Source organism: Eubalaena glacialis, chromosome 6, assembly GCF_028564815.1.
Source record: "Eubalaena glacialis isolate mEubGla1 chromosome 6, mEubGla1.1.hap2.+ XY, whole genome shotgun sequence".
Lineage (NCBI taxonomy): Eukaryota > Metazoa > Chordata > Mammalia > Artiodactyla > Balaenidae > Eubalaena > Eubalaena glacialis.
This window is the reverse complement of record NC_083721.1, coordinates 76,035,180-76,054,122: the sequence shown is the minus strand read 5'-3', so window position 1 is coordinate 76,054,122 and position 18,943 is coordinate 76,035,180. Positions and strand designations below refer to the sequence as shown.

Below are 18,943 nucleotides of genomic sequence, written 5' to 3'. Positions count from 1 at the left end.
TGAGAGTATATCCTCCTTCCCTTTTCTCATTAGGAAAGCCTACCTATTTATCCCATTAGTCCCTCAGCAACCTTGTAAGTATTAGTCTCATCTTACAGAAGAGCAAACTGAGGCAGAGAATAATTAACGTAAGTAACACACCCAGCATCAAACAGTAATAGATAATAGACCCAGGATTTGAATGGGGTTCAAAATCAGGATTGAGTTGGTGGTGTGACTTCAGAGTCCCATGCTCTTAGCAGCTGTACTAAATTGTGTCAGCTGTGTGCTTTGTGGATTGAAAATGGAGAAACTAAAGTCAAAGGGATTAGTTTGGAAAGCTGTTGCAATAATGCTATTCTGAGATATTGAGAGCCCAGAGTACTCAGGAGCTATCTGTGCACACTCAGAAATTCAGTTAATATAGCAGATATGTGAGAGATAGCCTTTAACCACTGCATCTGGAACTGAAGAGAATCCTGAAACTTGAGCATTTTTCCTTCTTCCTCAGCAACACGTTTTAACCTTGAAACTGAGTGGAAGAATAACTATCCTCGCCTGCGAGAACTTGACCGGGTAATATTTATGTACCTCATGTATTTTGTATATATCTAATTTAGTATTGTGCTCTAACAAAATTTATGTTGACGAGCAAAATCTGGTAAGCTAAATTGTTTTGGTTTTAACCATGATTACTAACTTAGAGTTGCAAGAATACATTTCCAGGAACAGTTGTCACTTTTGCAAATAATTTAAATTATTTATTACATAATAATAAAAATAATTAGGGATCATAGGATATCCAAACAAGTGTTCAAAATTTTTTTCTGGAAAGGTGAAGAATAGTCTTTCAAGGTCTTATAAATTAACATATTTATGTCATGTAAACTTAAAAATTATGCATCAGCTTTTTAACCTTTTCACTGTTTATACTCTAAGTTAATAGGTCTTAAGTATTGGTTTTCCTTGATTTTAAAATGCCATCAGTTGTAAAACACAGCATCAGATTACTGTTACTAATACACTAAATTAATGTGCGTTGATAACTTTCACATAACGTTTGTTACGGAAAAAACTTACCTGAACAAATGTTCCGTGAAAAACTGCATTCAGAGTTGAGTGAATAAGGTAGACATGTGTGTCAGTTTCTTTGTCCTTATCTGGATATGGGCATTCCTAAAGAAAGAGACTAGAAGAGAAGAGCGTTACTTGCTGGTCAGGCATGCTTCAAACCTAAGCCCAGCCAGTAGCTTGTCAGAGGCCTTCCTTTTAGTTATCTCTGAAAATCATGGCAGGGCAAATTGACTATCTTATGAAAATCTTACTTACGTGTATCTATATTGCCTAGAACGAACTGTTTGAAAAAGCTAAAAATGAAATCCTCGATGAAGTTATCAGTCTGAGCCAGGTTACTCCAAAACACTGGTGAGTATTGGACCTTTTCTCAAAGACTTTACTATGTGAATTATAATGGAATACTGAAATTTAGATTGATAAAGCAGTGATTTATTGTAGCCTTAGCCTGTCCCCCCAAACACTTAGTAAACAGGCAAGAGCATAAAAGTATGTTTTTTTGCAAAATCTAACCACTATTCTAGTCTAACCAATTAAATATTTTAAGTATAATGAATTATGTATTTATTATGTATCTCTGAGAAGAGATATTCTGAAAGATAGCTTTCTCCATGCTCTTTTGAAATCTTCATTCATCTTAGGTTTTTCCTTATCGTATACTTAATAAATACATAATTTTGATTTCTATAAAATCATTTAGGTAAAAGTTTTATCAAATTGTGCTTTAGCTAAGTATCAAACAGTCTATCAAAACTGGTTGCTCTTGTTGGATTACACATAGAGAACAAAACTACAGAGAAAATTGATTTGTAAACGGAGAAGAGTATATTACTTTCAAATTCTCACATCTGCATAAGAACACTGGTGCTTTTGTAATATGTGTCTGATATGTTTTGTACAAATCACATTTGAAATTGAATCCTATTTGAGATTTTTTTTTTAAATAGCAAGTAAATGCATTCTTTTGAAAAATACTCATGCAAATCGCTTTTAGGGCCAAGTGTCACCTTCAATTTATGTTTTATGTAAATATTGGCACTCTTAAATATGTTGGAATGGCAGTAACCAAAATAGGTTCCATGTACCTCAAGCAAGCTATGTATAAATAGCTTAAATTTTAAATTTTTATAATCGTATTTTAATTAACAAATCCCTTATATAAAAATTATCTTTATAATGAAGTCTGTAGTATTTTAAGAATTTATTATTCTTGGAGCAGAACTACCATTTATTATGAATATTTTCTGTAACTCTTCTATTTGCTCAGTTGAAGATTATCGAAATTTAACTTAGACAGTAGTGTCCAGTCCTTAAGTTTGTATTCAGTACTACTAGTTTCCTTATGTTGGTGCCCTTTCTTCCTCAGTAGTGAACCTTTTTCTCTCTTCAAGTAGTCAAAATTTGCCTATTTTTAATCTCTCTCCTTATCTAAAAAAGAATTCTGATTTTATCTGTATATGTTGATTGATTAATCCTATATATATATATATATATATATATATATATATATATATATATATATATACACAAAAAACTTGTTATCATTATTATTTGTATTTTAAGCCAGTTCTATGGCTTTCTATAAGTCATCCAGCTTTTGAAGTTTGCAAGAGATAGATATGTGTGTGTATATATATGTATGTATGTGTATAGTATATACATATACACATACACACAGAATGAATAGTACTACTTACCTTACTAGGTTGTATGAAGATAATGTTACAGAAAAAGTGATTTGTAAACTATAATAACTCATAATGCTATTTATGGGAGAAAAATGTGGTGCCTCTGTGAATTTCTGGCATCATCAAATGGAATGGTTAGTTTTGTTTGGACAGAGCAAGTCTGAAATCAAAGTGTACCTACACTTAAGCGAGCCTTGAAGATAAATCTAATTTACTTAACACACGGGTGGTGAAGGGAATTTGTGAAGGGACAAGAAACCTATATTGCCAGATTGCCTATTGAGAAGGCAAGGGAGAGAACTAGGACATCTGGCTGCTAGAGATTTATTCTTTGAGCTGCTGGATCTTTTCATCACCACCCCCCCACCCCCACCCCACCGTTTTCCCCCAGACGCTGTAGCTTAACACAAACATAGATCAAAATAGCAGGTCCTAATCTTAGCTGTTTGTGCCACATTGATTTCAACTGCATTGCACCCAAAATGTTTTATTTTTGTGACATAGTTGATGTTGTATCAGGTAGCATCTTTTTGCTGCTTAATGCCTTATGTGACATTTTAGGATACACCTCTAAGATGTTTATAATTATTTAAGTCACAGGACTGTTTGATCTGTATTTGGTAATATGGAAGCACTGTTACAAGCATTTTGTCATTCTATACTTCAATCATATTTTAAGAAAGTTATTGGAGGTTTAGATTTGACATATGATTCATTAGAGTAAGATATAGGCTCTCAGCGCTTTCACACAATATACTTGATCTTTAGGAGTCGATTACGAACACTAAGCAGGAGATAGTTATTTTATCCTTATTTAGAAGGATAGCTGGCAGGATTTATAGAAATACACTTAAAAATGGTATCGCAGTATACATACAATTTTTGGTGAAAAGTATTAAGTTTATTTTGTTGAAGTTAAAAGAATGAAAGGAATACGAGAATGCACAGTTAAGTACCCTAACTCAGATGTAAGGAATCCAAAAAGATTTCTTATAATTTGAGATTTAAAGAGTGAATAGATGCTAGGTAAAGGCAGTGACCAGAATATTGCAGAGACCAAGAGGTGAGAGCAAGAAAAGTGATACAGGTAATTGAAGACAGGTGCCTATGGCTTTAGCATAGAAGGAGGCAAGAGGCAGAAGATGAAACGGTGGATATAAGCAAGATATAGATGATTAAGGGCCTTAGAAACCATGTTTAGAAGCTTGAAATTTATCCCACAACCAGTGAGGGCCAATGAAGAGGTTTAGGCAGATTTGCATTTTAGAAAGATTTTTGTAGTAGGGAAAGTGGAATACAGGTGGAGAAAACTGAGCAAGGAGACAGTTGACTGTTGAAATAATCTAGACCAGAAGAGATAGTGGCTTGAACTTGAATAGTGGTTGTGCAGGTGGAGAAGAGGAGACATTTTTGAGATATTTGAGAGGTTACCTAGAGGATAGAATTGACAGGATTTAGTGATTGGATGTGTAGGTAATGGAGAAGAGGAGTCAGTTAAACACTGAGTACATCTATATCCAATAATTATATTGCTAAGGCTCTATGGAAATGAAGATATTTTTGTTTTGTTTTGTTTTGTTTTACGAAATCTCCATTTTAATTTTTATTTACTTATTTATGGCTGAGTTGGGTCTTCGTTTCTGTGTGAGGGCTTTCTCTAGTTGCGGCAAGTGGGGGCCACTCTTCATCGCGGCGCACGGGCCTCTCACTATTGTGGCCTCTCTCTTGTTGCGGAGCACAGGCTCCAGATGCGCAGGCTCAGTAGTTGTGGCTCACGGGCCCAGCTGCTCCGCGGCATGTGGGATCTTCCCAAACCAGGGCTCGAACCCGTGTCCCCTGCATTTGCAGGCGGATTCTCAACCACTGGGCCACCAGGGAAGACCCTGAAGATATTTTTGACGAAGATGAACGCATAAGAATCTTCACCATGGTTTTGTTTATAAGTGTAAAAAATTGAAAACTTATGTTTTTATTTGGAATTACATAATATTTGCTTTATCCATAGAGTGGATTACTATGCAGCCATTGAAAAATATAGGATGTCAACATGGAAAACTATGTACAATATACTTTAATATTATATTTTTTAAACAGTATGTGTAATATCACCTGTGTAAACACACACAAATAGTAATGTAGGCATTGAATATTTTTAATGGTAAATTAAGCTGTGAATAGTGGTCATTTAGTGAAAGAGAAATTATGGAGGACTTCTTACTTTTTCTGTATTGGTTTTAAATTATTATATGGAGTAAGTCCTCTGCTTTAAAAGAAGAAATTTTCATTTTGAAAAAAAATTTTAATTAAAAGGGCATATAGGTAAAGTTCAGGAGATAATGGGGGTGATAAATAGAACTGTAATGGTAATTGTATTTTGTGTATTAGTGGTATTTATCCCTGGACGATGGCAAAACTTGGAGAAGAAGTCTACAATCACCTAGAATATATACTGGGGGAACTGGTCAATGTGAGTAGAGGACTAATGGTCTGGAAGAGAGATTGTGGGGTAAAGAGAACATAGTTTCCACTTCCTGACTCTTAAGCACACTCGGCTAATGAGCAGCTTCCAGGCAGCAGAATTTGAGGACAGTTACTGCCTGTAAGGGAGGGTGAGGAAAGGTTTGAAGATGCAAGGAAAAGGGAAAGAATGAGAATATAAAATGGTTTGTTTGTTATGGAACAAGGTATTGGAGGCACAATAAAAGTTATTGTGATGGAGGGGAGCAGGGGGAGTCTGGACAGAGGGCAGCAACTTAGTGATGAAAGGGCAAGTGAGCTGGGTAAGGATAAGTGACAGCAGCCACCTTTGGTGGATTGGGAAGCTGCAGCCTCCTTTGAGAAAGTTACCTAAGGCTTGTCAGAATTTGGTGGTCTGGAATTTTGTTATGATCTCCTTGAAAGGGTGTCTGGGTTGTAGAGTCCTGTCGCGTAGACTCCTAGGAAGAGATTAACAGACCATGTCTGTTCTGAGACAGGAGCAGCAAAAGGCCTTCGTGATCAGAGGCTGTATCCTGATTTTTTGTTCATCTTTCAGATATCTTGAGTTTGTGTTTAAAATTGTCTGAGTAGATGGCCCTGACAAACTTCTTTTCTTCCACCTTGCTCTTAAAATTCTCCCATTATCTGTCATTAATGCCGTGACTAAATGGACTTTGTCCTTTTGATCCTCAGTGATTTATTCTCTCCGCATACTTTCTCTCTCTTTCCTTCTTTCCTTTCTTCCTTCTTTCCTTCCTTTTGTTTGTATTGAAATATAGTTGACATACAATATTATGTTACTTTCAGTGCACTACATAGTGATTTTTTTAACATCTTTATTAGAGTATAATTGCTTTACAATGGTGTGTCAGTTTCTGCCTTATTACAAAGTGAATCAGTTATACATATACATATGTCCCCATATCTCTTCCCTCTTGCATCTCCCTCCCTCCCACCCTCCCTATCCCACCCCTCTAGGTGGTCACAGAGCACCAAGCTGATCTCCCTGTGCTATGCGGCTGCTTCCCACTAGCTGTCAATTTTACGTTTGGTAGTGTATATATGTCCATGCCACTCTCTCACTTTGTCCCAGCTTACCCTTCCCCCTCCCTGTATCCTCAAGTCCATTCTCTAGTAGGTCTGCATCTTTATTCCCGTCTTGCTCCTAGGTTCTTCTGACCATTTTCTTTTTGTTTTTCTCTTTCTGACTTACTTCACTCTGTATGACAGTCTCTAGGTCCATCCACCTCGCTACAAATATCTCAGTTTCGTTCCTTTTTATGGCTGAGTAATATTCCATTGTATATATGTGCCACATCTTCTTTATCCATTCATCTGTTGATGGACACTTAGGTTGCTTCCATGTCCTGGATATTGTAAATAGAGCTGCACTGAACATTGTGGTACATGACTCTTTCTGAATTATGGTTTTCTCAGGGTATATGCCCAGTAGTGGGATTGCTGGGTCGTATGGTAGTTCTATTTTTAGTTTTTTGAGAAAATTCCATACTGTTCTCCAAAGTGGCTGTATCAGTTTACATTCCCACCAACAGTGCAAGAAGGTTCCCTTTTCTCCACACCCTCTCCAGCATTTATTGTTTGTAGATTTTTTGATGATGGCCATTCTGACCGGTATGAGATGATATCTCATTGTAGTTTTGATTTGCATTTCTCTAATGATTAATGATATTCAGCATTCTTTCATGTGTTTATTGGCAATCTGTATATCTTCTTTGGAGAAATGTCTATTTAGGTCTTCTGCCCATTTTTGGATTGGGTTGTTTGTTTTTTGATATTGAGCTGCATGAGTTGCTTGTATGTTTTGGAGATTAATCCTTTGTCAGTTGCTTCATTTGCAAATATTTTCTCCCATTCTGAAGGTTGTCTTTTCGTCTTGTTTATTGTTTCCTTTGCTGTGCAAAAGCTTTTAAGTTTCATTAGGTCCCATTTATTTATTTTTGTTATTATTTCCATTTCTCTAGGAGGTGGGTCAAAAAGGATCTTGCTGTGATTTATGTCATAGAGTGTTCTGCCTATGTTTTCCTATAAGAGTTTGATGATGTCTGGCCTTACATTTAGGTCTTTAATCCATATTGAGTTTATTTTTGTGTATGGTGTTGGGGAGTGTTCTAATTTTATTCTTTTACATGTAGCTGTCCAGTTTTCCCAGCACCACTTATTGAAGAGGCTGTCTTTTCTCCACTGTATATGCTTGCCTCCTTTATCAAAGATAAGGTGACCATATGTGTGTGGGTTTATCTCTGGGGTTTCCATCCTGTTCCATTGAGCTATATTTCTGTTTCTGTGCCACTACCATACTGTCTTGATTACTCTAGCTTTGTAGTATAGTCTGAAGTCAGGGAGCCTGATTCCTCCAGCTCCGTTTTTCTTTCTCAAGATTGCTTTGGCTATTCGGGGTCTTTTGTGTTTCCATACAAGTTGTGAAATTTTTTTGTTCTAGTTCTGTGAAAAATGCCAATGGTAGTTTGATAGGGATTGCATTGAATCTGTAGATTGCTTTGGGTAGTAGAGTCATTTTCACAGTGTTGATTCTTCCAATCCAAGAACATGGTATATCTCTCCATCTGTTTGTATCATCTTTAATTTCTTTCATCAGTGTCTTATAGTTTTCTGCATACAGGTCTTTTGTCTCCTTAGGTAGGTTTATTCCTAGATATTTTATTCTTTTTGTTGCAATGGTAAATGGGAGTGTTTTCTTAATTTCACTTTCAGATTTTTCATCATTAGTGTGTAGGAATGCAAGAGATTTCTGTGCATTAATTTTATATCCTGCTACTTTACCAAATTCACTGATTAGCTCTAGTAGTTTTCTGGTAGCATCTTTAGGATTCTCTATGTATAGTATCATGTCATCTGCAAACAGTGACAGCTTTACTTCTTCTTTTCCGATTTGGATTCCTTTTATTTTTTTTTCTTCTCTGATTGCTGTGGCTAACACTTCTAAAACTATGTTGCATAATAGTGGTGAGAGTGGGCAACCTTGTCTTGTTCCTGATCTTAGTGGAAATGGTTTTAGTTTTTCACCATTGAGGATGATGTTGGCTGTGGGTTTGTCGTATATGGCCTTTATTATGTTGAGGTAAGTTCCCTCTATGCCTACTTTCTGGAGGGTTTTTATCATAAATGGGTGTTGAATTTTGTCAAAAGCTTTCTTTGCATCTATTGAGATGATCATATGGTTTTTCTCCTTCAATTTGTTAATATGGTGTATCACGTTGATTGATTTGCATATATTGAAGAATCCTTGCATTCCTGGGATAAACCCCACTTGATCATGGTGTATGATCCTTTTAATGTGCTGTTGGATTGTGTTGGCTAGTATTTTGTTGAGGATTTTTGCATCTATGTTCATCAGTGATATTGGCCTGTAGTTTTCTTTCTTTGTGACGTCTTTGTCTGGTTTTGGTATCAGAGTGATGGTGACCTCGTAGAATGAGTTTGGGAGTGTTCCTACCTCTGCTATATTTGGAAGAGTTTGAGAAGGATAGGTGTTAGCTCTTCTCTAAATGTTTGATAGAATTCGCCTGTGAAGCCATCTGGTCCTGGGCTTTTGTTTGCTGGAAGATTTTTAATCACAGTTTCAATTTCAGTGCTTGTGATTGGTCTGTTCATATTTTCTATTTCTTCCTGGTTCAGTCTCGGAAGGTTGTGCATTTTTAAGAATTTGTCCATTTCTTCCAGGTTGTCCATTTTATTGGCATATTGCTGCTTATAGTAATCTCTTATGATCCTTTGTATTTCTGCAGTGTCAGTTGTTACTTCTCCTTTTTCATTTCTAATTCTATTGATTTAAGTCTTCTCCCTTTTTTTCTTGCTAAGTCTGGCTAATGGTTTATCAATTTTGTTTATCTTCTCAAAGAACCAACTTTTAGTCTTATTGATCTTTGCTATCTTTTCCTTCATTTCTTTTTCATTTATTTCTGATCTGATCTTTATGATTTCTTTCCTTCTGCTAACTTTGGGGTTTTTTTGTTCTTTCTCTGATTGCTTTAGGTGTAAGGTTAGGTTGTTTATTTGAGATGTTTCTTGTTTCTTAAAGTAGGCTTGTATAGCTATAAACTTCCCTCTTAGAACTGCTTTTGCTGCATCCCATAGGTTTTGGGTCGTTGTGTTTTCATTGTCATTTGTTTCTAGGTATGTTTTGTTTTCCTCTTTGATTTCTTCATTGATCTCTTGGTTATTAAGTAGTGTATTGTTTAGCCTCCATGTGTTTGTATTTCTTACAGATTTTTTCCTGTAATTGATATGTAGTCTCATAGCGCTGTGGTCGGAAAAGATACTTGATACGACTTCAATTTTCTTAAATTTACCAAGGCTTGATTTGTGACCCAAGATGTGATCTATCCTGGAGAATGTTCCATGAGCACTTGAGAAGAATGTGTATTCTGTTGTTTTTGGATGGAATGTCCTGTAAATATCAATTAAGTCCATCTTGTTTAATGTATCATTTAAAGCTTGTGTTTCCTTATTTATTTTCATTTTGGATGATCTGTGCATTGGTGAATGTGGGGTGTTAAAGTCCCCTACTATGATTGTGTTACTGTCGATTTCCCCTTTTATGGCTGTTAGTATTTGCCTTATGTACTGAGGTGCTCCTATGTTGGGTGCATAAATATTTACAATTGTTATATCTTCTTCTTGGATTGCTCCCTTGATCATTATGTAGTGTCCTTCTTTGTCTCTTGTAATAGTCTTTGTTTTAAAGTCTATTTTGTCTGATATGAGAATTCCTACTCCAGCTTTCTTTTGATTTCCATTTGTGTGGAATATCTTTTTCCATCCCCTCACTTGCAGTCTGTATGTGTCCCTAGGTCTAAAGTCGGTCTCTTGTAGACAGCATATATACGGGTCTTGTTTTTGTATCCATTCAGCCAGTGTATGTCTTTTGGTTGGAGCATTTAATCCATTTACATTTAAGGTAATTATCGATATGCATGTTCCTATTACCATTTTCTTAATTGTTTGGGGTTTATTATTGTAGGTCTTTTCCTTTTCTTGTGTTTCCTGCCTAGAGAAGTTCCTTTAGCATTTGTTGTAAAGCTGGTTTGGTGGTGCTGAATTCTCTTAGCTTTTGCTTGTCTGTAGAGCTTTTAATTTCTCCGTCAAATCTGAATGAGATCCTTGCTGGGTCGAGTAATCTTGGTTTTAGGTTTTTCTCTTTCATCACTTTAAATATGTCCTGCCACTCCCTTCTGGCTTGCAGAGTTTCAGCTGAAAGATCAGCTGTTAACCTTATGGGGATTCCCTTATGTGTTACTTGTTGTTTTTCCCTTGCTGCTTTTAATATTTGTTCCTTGTATTTAATTTTTGATAGTTTGATTAATATGTGTCTTGGCATGTTTCTCCTTGGGTTTATCCTGTGTGGGACTCTCTGTGCTTCCTGGGCTTGATTAACTATTTCCTTTCCCATATTAGGGAAGTTTTCAACTATAATCTCTTCAAATATTTTCTCAGTCCTTTTCTTTTTCTCTTCTTCTTCTGGGACCCCTATAATTCGAATGTTGGTGCATTTAATGTTGTCCCAGAGGTCTCTGAGACTGTCCTCAATTCTTTTCATTCTTTTTTCTGCTCTGCAGTAGTTATTTCCACTATTTTATCTTCCAGGTCACTTATCTGTTCTTCTGCCTCAGTTATTCTGCTATTGATCCCTTCTAGAGAATTTTTAATTTCATTTATTGTGTTGTTCATCTCTGTTTGTTTGCTCTGTAGTTCTTCTAGGTCCTTGTTAAACGTTTCTTGTATTTTCTCCATTCTATTTCCAAGATTTTGGATCATCTTTACTATCATTATTCTGAATTCTTTTTCAGGTAGAATGCTTATTTCCTCTTCATTTGTTAGGTCTGGTGGGTTTTTGCCTTGCTCCTTCATCTGCTGTGTGTTTCTCTGTCTTCTCATTTTGATTAACTTACTGTGTTTGGGGTCTCCCTTTCACAGGCTGCAAGTTCGTAGTTTCCATTGTTTTTGGTGTCTGTCTCCAGTGGCTAAGGTTGGTTCAGTGGGTTGTGTAGGCTTCCTGGTGGAGGGGACTAGTGCCTGTGTTCTGGTGGATGAGGCTGGATCTTGTCTTTCTGGTGGGCAGGTCCACGTCTGGTGGTGTGTTTTGGGGTGTCTGTAGCCTTGTTATGATTTTAGGCAGCCTCTGTGCTAATGGATGGGGTTGTGTTCCTGTCTTGCTAGTTGTTTGGCATAGGGTGTCCTGCACTGTAGCTTGCTGGTCGTTGAGTGGAGCTGGGTCTTGGCATTGAGATGGAGATCTCTGGGAGATTTTCACCATTTGATATGACGTGGAGCTGGGAGGTCTCTTGTGGACCAGTGTCCTGAACTTGGCTCTCCCACCTCAGTGGTGTCACAGCCCTGACGCCTGGCTGGAGCACCAAGAGCCTGTCCTCCACACAGCTCAGAATAAAAGGGAGATAAAAAAGAAAGAAAGAAAGAACGGAAGAAAGAAAATAAAATAAAGTAAAATAAAATAAAGTTATTAAAATAAAAAATAATTACTAAGAAAAAAAATTTTTTTTAAGTAATAAAAAAAAAAATGGACAGACAGAACCCTACGACAAATGGTAAAAGCAAAGCTATACAGACAAAATCACACACAGAAGCATACACATACACACTCACAAAAAGAGAAAAAGGGGAAAAAATATATATATATCATTGCCCACAAAGTCCACCTCCTCAATTTGGGATGATTTGTTGCCTATTCAGGTATTCCACAGATGCAGGGTACATCAGGTTGATTGTGGAGATTTAATCCACTGCTCCTGAGGCTGCTGGGAGAAATTTCCTTTTCTCTTCTTTGTTCGCACAGCTCCCGGGCTTCAGCTTTGGATTTGGACCCGCCTCTGCGTGTAGGTCACCTGAGGGCGTCTGTTCTTCGCTCAGGCAGGGTGGGGTTAAAGGAGCAGCTGCTTCGGGGGCTCTGGCTCACTCAGGCGGGGGGGGGGGGTATGGATGCGGGACGAGCCTGCAGCGGCAGAGGCCGGCCTGACATTGCACCAGTCTGAGGCGCGCCATGTGTTCTCCCGGGGAAGTTGTCCCTGGATCATGGGACCCTGGCAGTGGCAGGCTGCACAGGCTCCCGGGAGGGGAGGTGTGGAGAGTGACCTGTGCTTGCACAGAGGCTTCTTGGTGGCTGCAGCAGCAGCCTTAGCATCTCATGCCCGTCTCTGGGGTTCGCGCTGATAGCCGCGGCTCGCGCCCGTCTCTGGACCTCATTTAGGCAGCGCTCTGAATCCCCTCTCCTCGCGCACCAGGAAACAAAGAGGCAAGAAAAAGTCTCTTGTCTCTTCGGCAGCTCCAGACTATTTCCCGGACTCCCTCCCGGCTAGCTGTGGCGCACTAGCCCCTTCAGTCTGTGTTCACGCAGCCAACCCCAGTCCTCTCCCTGCTGTCCGACCTCTGACCTCCGAAGCCCGAGCCTCAGCTCCCAGCCCCCACCCGCCCCGGCAGGTGAGTAGCCAGGCCTCTCGGGCTGGTGAGTGCTGGTCGGCTCCGATCACCTGTGCGGGAGTCTCTCCGCTTTGCCCTCCGCACCCCTGTTGCTGCACTCTCCTCCGTGGCTCCGAAGCTTACCCACTCCGCCACCCGCAGTCTCCGCCCACGAAGGGGCTTCCTAGTGTGTGGAAACCTTTCCTCCTTCACAGCTCCCTCCCACTGGTGCAGGTCCCGTCCCTATTCTTTTGTCTCTGTTTTTTCTTTTTTCTTTTGCCCTACCCAAGTACGTGGGGAGTTTCTTGCCTTTTGGGAGGTCTGAGGTCTTCTGCCAGCATTCAGTAGGTGTTCTGTAGGAGTTGTTCCACATGTAGATGTATTTCTGATGTATTTGTGGGGAGGAAGGTGATCTCCGCATCTTACTCTTCCACCATCTTGAAGCTCCTCCTCTACATAGTGATTTGATATTTGCATACATTATGGAACAGTCATCGCGATAAGTCTAGTAACCATCTGTCCCCATACAAAGTTATTACAATATTATTGGTCATGTTCTTCATGCTGTATATTACATCCCCATGAGTTATTTATTTTACAACTGTATGTTTTTACCTCTTTATCTTCTTCGCGTGTTTTGTCCTCCCTCCCATACTCTTTTGTTTTCTGGTTGTAAGGGGAAAAAGACCTGAAAATTAGCAAGGGAAGACCTGCAGCTAAGCTCATTGACTCAGTAGACTTAATTTTACAGAAAATATTGAGTGAGTATGAGTCAACTTGCATGGTAGTAAGTGTTAGCTCTCCTCACCCAAGAAAAGTGCAGTTTGGCTTTTGGACAGAAGGGGGTGTTTCTGTTGCGCTGAGCTTTGTAACTGCATCCTAAAAGGTGAGGTTACTCCTAAGACTGATCATTTGATAAACAGGGTGTTTTTGTATGTTTTAGCACTGTATAATAGTAAAGATTAGTTTGGGAGAAGCCAAGTAAGTATTTTCTAGAGATTTCTAATTTTTTCTTGATTGAAGTAGTTTTCTTTTTTCTATTTAGAGAACCGTATTCTTGTAAGATGTCTTTTAAAAGGTAGAATTTTCAACTTGATTATTCATCCTTTATATTATCATGAAATGTTGAACAATTTTACCTCGCAGTATCCCATAATGTCTCTGTGCTTTGTGCTGTGGTCTGATAAATTGTTAAAATCATACCAAGAAGTTTACAGTCTTGGAGTCTACTTCACAGTCAACACATATAAAGTATGTATTAATATTAGGTAAATGAACACATAAAAAGACACTTGGAATTATTAGTCATTAGGGAAATGCAAATTAAGACCATAATGAGATACCACTGTAAACCTATTACAGTGACAAAAATGAAAATGACTAATCATACCAAATGTTGGCAAGATGTAGAGGATCTAGAACTCTCATACTCCTCTGGTGGGAATGTCAAATGGTTCAACTGATCTGGAAAACATTTTGGCAGTATCTTATAAAGTTAAATATATAATTACCATATCATCCAGTCATTCCACTCCTAGATATTTGCCCAAGAGGAACAAGAGCATATGTCATACAAAGACTTGTACATGAATGCTCATAGCAGCTTTATTTGTGATAGTCAACAACTGGAAACAGCCCAAATGTCCGTCAGCAGGTGAATAAGTAAACAGATTTATGCAATGGAATATTACTCAGCAAAAAAGGAAGTGAAATATTAATGTACACAACAACATGGATGAATCTCAAAGTAATTATGCTGATGAAAGAAGACAGAGAAAATAAGAGTACATGCTACATGACTGCATTTATATTAAATTGTAGAAAATATAAACTAAGCTGTAGTGACAGAAAGTAGATCCAGTGGTTACAACTTTTGAGGATGATGAATAAGTTCATTATCTTGATTGCGGTGATACATAGGCATGTACATATGTCAAAACTTTAAATATGTGCAATTTATTGTAAGTTGATACTTCAATAAAGCTGTTTATAAAAACAATATTATATTTGAATTTGGTGTTCTTGGAACTTTTTTTTTTTAATTTCAGGGAGGAAATCCTTCAGCAGTCTTTGTGGGAAAGAGTATCAACTCATGTGATTGAAAACATCTATCTTCCAGCTGCACAGACCATGAATTCTGGAACTTTTAATACAACAGTGGATATCAAGCTTAAACAGTGGACTGATAAGCAGCTTCCTAATAAAGCAGTCGAGGTTAGGATATAATTTAATTAAATGGGTAAGAAGCATTATCTGAAGGGATTAGGAGCTGTGAATTTTAGGTTTTATTCCTATCACAGCCGCTATCTTTCTCTTTGGTCCTTATGCTCCTTTTATTCTTTATTCCTAATCTCTGTATTGGGATTAACCTTAATGCTCCTACCAGTGACTACTGTCAAAAAAATTTACTAATTGGTATGGTGTTGGTCTGAGGGTATTGGTTCTCCTTCCAAAGGTAGCACTTAACAAAACCGGCAAAATTTGTTTGAATGTGAAATATTTTTAACTTCTGTGGTTAGAGATTCCATAAAGAAAATGTTTCATGGATGAAACATTTTATTTGTTGATTTTCTGCAGGGCTCAATTTTACTTAAATAATTATTTCCTTAGTTAGGACCCTGCCAGAAGGTTAGACTAGGAATTGTAAGAAAGTACCTTAGAGAATGCATTTCTGATACCCATGTATCTTGGCTCTACCGCTTTGTAGCTATGCGATCCTTGGGCTATTTGCTTAATAACCTTCCTGTTTTCTCATCGGTAAAATAAGGATGAAAGTGTTGCCTACGTCACAAATTGTTGTAAGGAGTCAAAGAGTTAACATATGTAGACTACTTAGACAATATCTGGTCCATAGTAATCATTTGGTAAATGACAGCTGCTATTATGATGATTATGATCATCATCCTAGTTGATCTTGCCAGGCACATTACTCTGAAGAATGATTGTTGTAGATAAGAGCCAGTGTGTCCTTTGCTTCGGTGTGAAGTTGCTCACAAAATTAGAATCCGTGTTAAAAATAATTTTGTTTTTCATACCTACCTTAGAAACAAAATGTCAGTGTCTAATTATTCAGGTGTATTTTACCCCTTTCCTATCTTTCCAGTCCTTGCTTCTTTTTTTTTTTTTTTTTAAAGACACCAATTGTACTTGAACATTTGTTACTTTTTTAAAAAAATTAATTAATTAATTTATTTTTGGCTGTGTTGGGTCTTCGTTTCTGTGCGAGGGCTTTCTCTAGTTGTGGCAAGCGGGGGCCACTCTTCATCGCGGTGCGCGGGCCTCTCACTATTGCGGCCTCTCTTGTGGAGCACAGGCTCCAGACGCGCAGGCTCAGTAGCTGTGGCTCATGGGCCTAGTTGCTCCGCGGCATGTGGGATCTTCCCAGACCAGGGCTCGAACCCGTGTCCCCTGCATTAGCAAGCAGACTCTCAACCACTGCGCCACCAAGGAAGCCCCCAGTCCTTGCTTCTTTATCTCTGTTCTCAATTTCCTCAAGTCTCTTTTTCTAAGAACTCTTACAGCCACTCTATCTAAGCTCCATGTTGCTGACCCCTGGTCTCGACACATTTCCCTCTAAAGTAATTAGAGAGCTGCTGCCACTTCTTCTCCTCACTACTGGCTCTAACATTTTTCTGGACCCTGTCCCATGATAGCATATTTTCGTATCCTAAGGTTCAAGCAGCAGAAGTGATCATAAAAATGACAAGTGATTCTGTCTTTTGCTGCTTTCTCCCTTCACACATAGGTGTGGTAGAAAGACGTGAACCTGCTGAAGGTCAGGAAACAGATTTTAATACCTCACTCTATATTCTTGGACAGTCACCTTTCTTCTTTTTTTAAAAAAAAATTTATTTATTTATTTATTTATTTATTTATGGCTGTGTTAGGTCTTCGTTTCCGTGTGAGGGCTTTCTCCAGTTGCGGCAAGTGGGGGCCACTCTTCATCACGGTGCGCGGGCCTCTCACTATCGCGGCCTCTCTTGTTGCGGAGCACAGGCTCCAGACGCGCAGGCTCAGTAATTGTGGCTCACGGGCCTAGTTGCTCCGCGGCATGTGGGATCTTCCCAGACCAGGGCTCGAACCCTTGTCCCCTGCATTGGCAGGCAGATTCTCAACCACTGCGCCACCAGGGAAGCCCCAACAGTCACCTTTCTTTATGCCATAATTTCTTAATGTTTAAAACGAGGAGGGCTAGACATAAAATACAATATTAACTAGCCCACTTAGTCGTAAGTAGGTTTAGTTCTTAATTGCTTTTGACACTGTGCTCTCCTTTCACTGTTCAGATAATTGGGAATTAGCAATAGTACAAGGCTGAATAATACCTGTGTTCGAAAGTATTGACACATTACCTCATGTATTTGCATAAGGGCAAAGATGTGAAAAAACTAAATCATTAAGAAATTTTAAACTTTTTACGGTATGGAAGAGGCAGGCAAACTCAGATGTTGTAGAGAGTGAAGTAAATAAATAAGTGAACTGAGTCTGGTGGCTGATGTGGCCTGTGTGCCTTCTCTGAAGGGACAGGCAGCTCCTGTTTAGCTCCAGCGGGCGAAGGTGTGCAAGAACGTGGGCCCAGTGTTGCCAGGTGGTTCAAGTGAGGCTGGAAGCATGGATTTTATAGGAAGTCTCTCAGTTTTTAAATGTTGGTTACTAATTTTTTAAAATTTGAGATGCTGTGTATGTGTAACGGAACATGTCAGGAGGCCAAGTCTATTCCACCAGCTACCAGTATGAGCTCTTGAGGGCAGAGTTTATATTTGCTATACCTTTTTTAAAAAATGTGATTTCATATGTATTTTCTGATAAACTGATTTGTCACATCTACTTGGCTTAAATTCATGTGTTTATTTTTCTTGTTACACACTAAATGAAAGTATGCAATATAGATGCAGCTTTTTTCTTTTAAATCATTCTAGGTTGCTTGGGAGACCCTACAAGAAGAATTTTCCCGCTTCATGACAGAACCGAAAGGAAAAGAGCATGATGACATATTTGATAAACTTAAAGAGGCTGTTAAGGAAGAAACTATTAAACGCCACAAGTGGAATGATTTTGCAGAGGACAGCTTGGTATGTCGTTTGTATATTAGGGTGCCAGCCTCATATTTTTATATAATTTCTCAAATTGATATTCTTTTATAGAATATTTTTATATGGCTATTTAAATTAGGTTCTGAATTGAAAATAATGAAGGGAAGAAATAGATTTACGAAATATAATCGGCCTTTTGACATTTTTCTGCCCTTCTAAAATCGCCCTCTGCTATTTCTTTCTTGGCTGTCATTTCAGAAGAAAATCAAACCTTGCAGTAAACAGGTTTCTATAAACTTCCACAGAATTTACATGGGCCTGAACTACGGATAGCTGCTTCTCATTTTACCCTCAGTGGTAAAAGGGATTAGATGCATTGGTTTTCAGTGGAGTTGAGTCAAAATGTTAGATTCCTAAAATCATAATTGCTAACTCCCATGTGTTGGATGCTTAGGAGGTACCAGAAACTCTATGTATTTTGTAAGCATGATTTTAGTTTGTTCTTAAGCAGTTCTATTGTTGTCATTGGCAAAGCTGGGATACGAGCCCCATTGTGTCTTTTTTTTTTTTTTTTTTTTTTTTTTTAAACATCTTTATTGAAGTATAATTGCTTTACAATGGTGTGTTAGCTTCTGCTTTATAACAAAGTGAATCAGTTATACATATACATATGTTCCCATATCTCTTCCCTCTTGCATCTCCCTCCCTCCCACCCTCCCTATCCCACCCCTCTAGGTGGTCACAAAGCACCGAGCTGATCTCCCTGTGCTATGCAGCTGCTTCCCACTAGCTATCTATTTTACATTTGGTAGTGTATATATGTCCATGACACTCTCTCACCCTGTCACATCTCACCCCTCCCCCTCCCCATATCCTCAAGTCCATTCTCTAGTAGGTCTGTGTCTTTATTCCCATCTTGCCACTAGGTTCTTCATGACCTTTTTTTTTTTTTTCCCCCATTGTGTCTTAATTGTAAAGCCTGGCTCCTGACTTTCATCACCTGATAAATCTTTTGTTACGTAGAATGTTCTCATCACCTAATCAAACCTTTTTTAACCACCCACTCTGTTCAGACAGTTATGGGAGGAACTGTTGAAAGATAAGATTGAGCAGTTTTCTAAAAATGCATATTTCACTGTGGGCTGATCGTAATTGTAGGGTTTTTTTTTTAAGAAATGTTTGTCTTCATATTTGAAAACCATATTCATTATTGTTAAATGCCTTAATAAGATTGGCTTA

General features: G+C 38.3%; 1 protein-coding gene across 5 annotated transcripts in view; it reads left to right on the top strand.

Moving 5' to 3' along the window:
• The window catches only part of OPA1 (OPA1 mitochondrial dynamin like GTPase), a 94,455-nt gene that overhangs the window by 37,762 nt on the left and 37,750 nt on the right, over positions 1-18,943 (top strand). For all 5 annotated transcript variants that reach the window (XM_061193259.1, XM_061193262.1, XM_061193260.1 and 2 more), the window contains 4 exons: positions 491-555; positions 1,328-1,404; positions 14,720-14,885; positions 17,591-17,743. In XM_061193259.1, the coding sequence (XP_061049242.1) occupies positions 491-555; positions 1,328-1,404; positions 14,720-14,885; positions 17,591-17,743 (461 nt within the window). The remainder of the gene's footprint in view (positions 1-490; positions 556-1,327; positions 1,405-14,719; positions 14,886-17,590; positions 17,744-18,943) is intronic.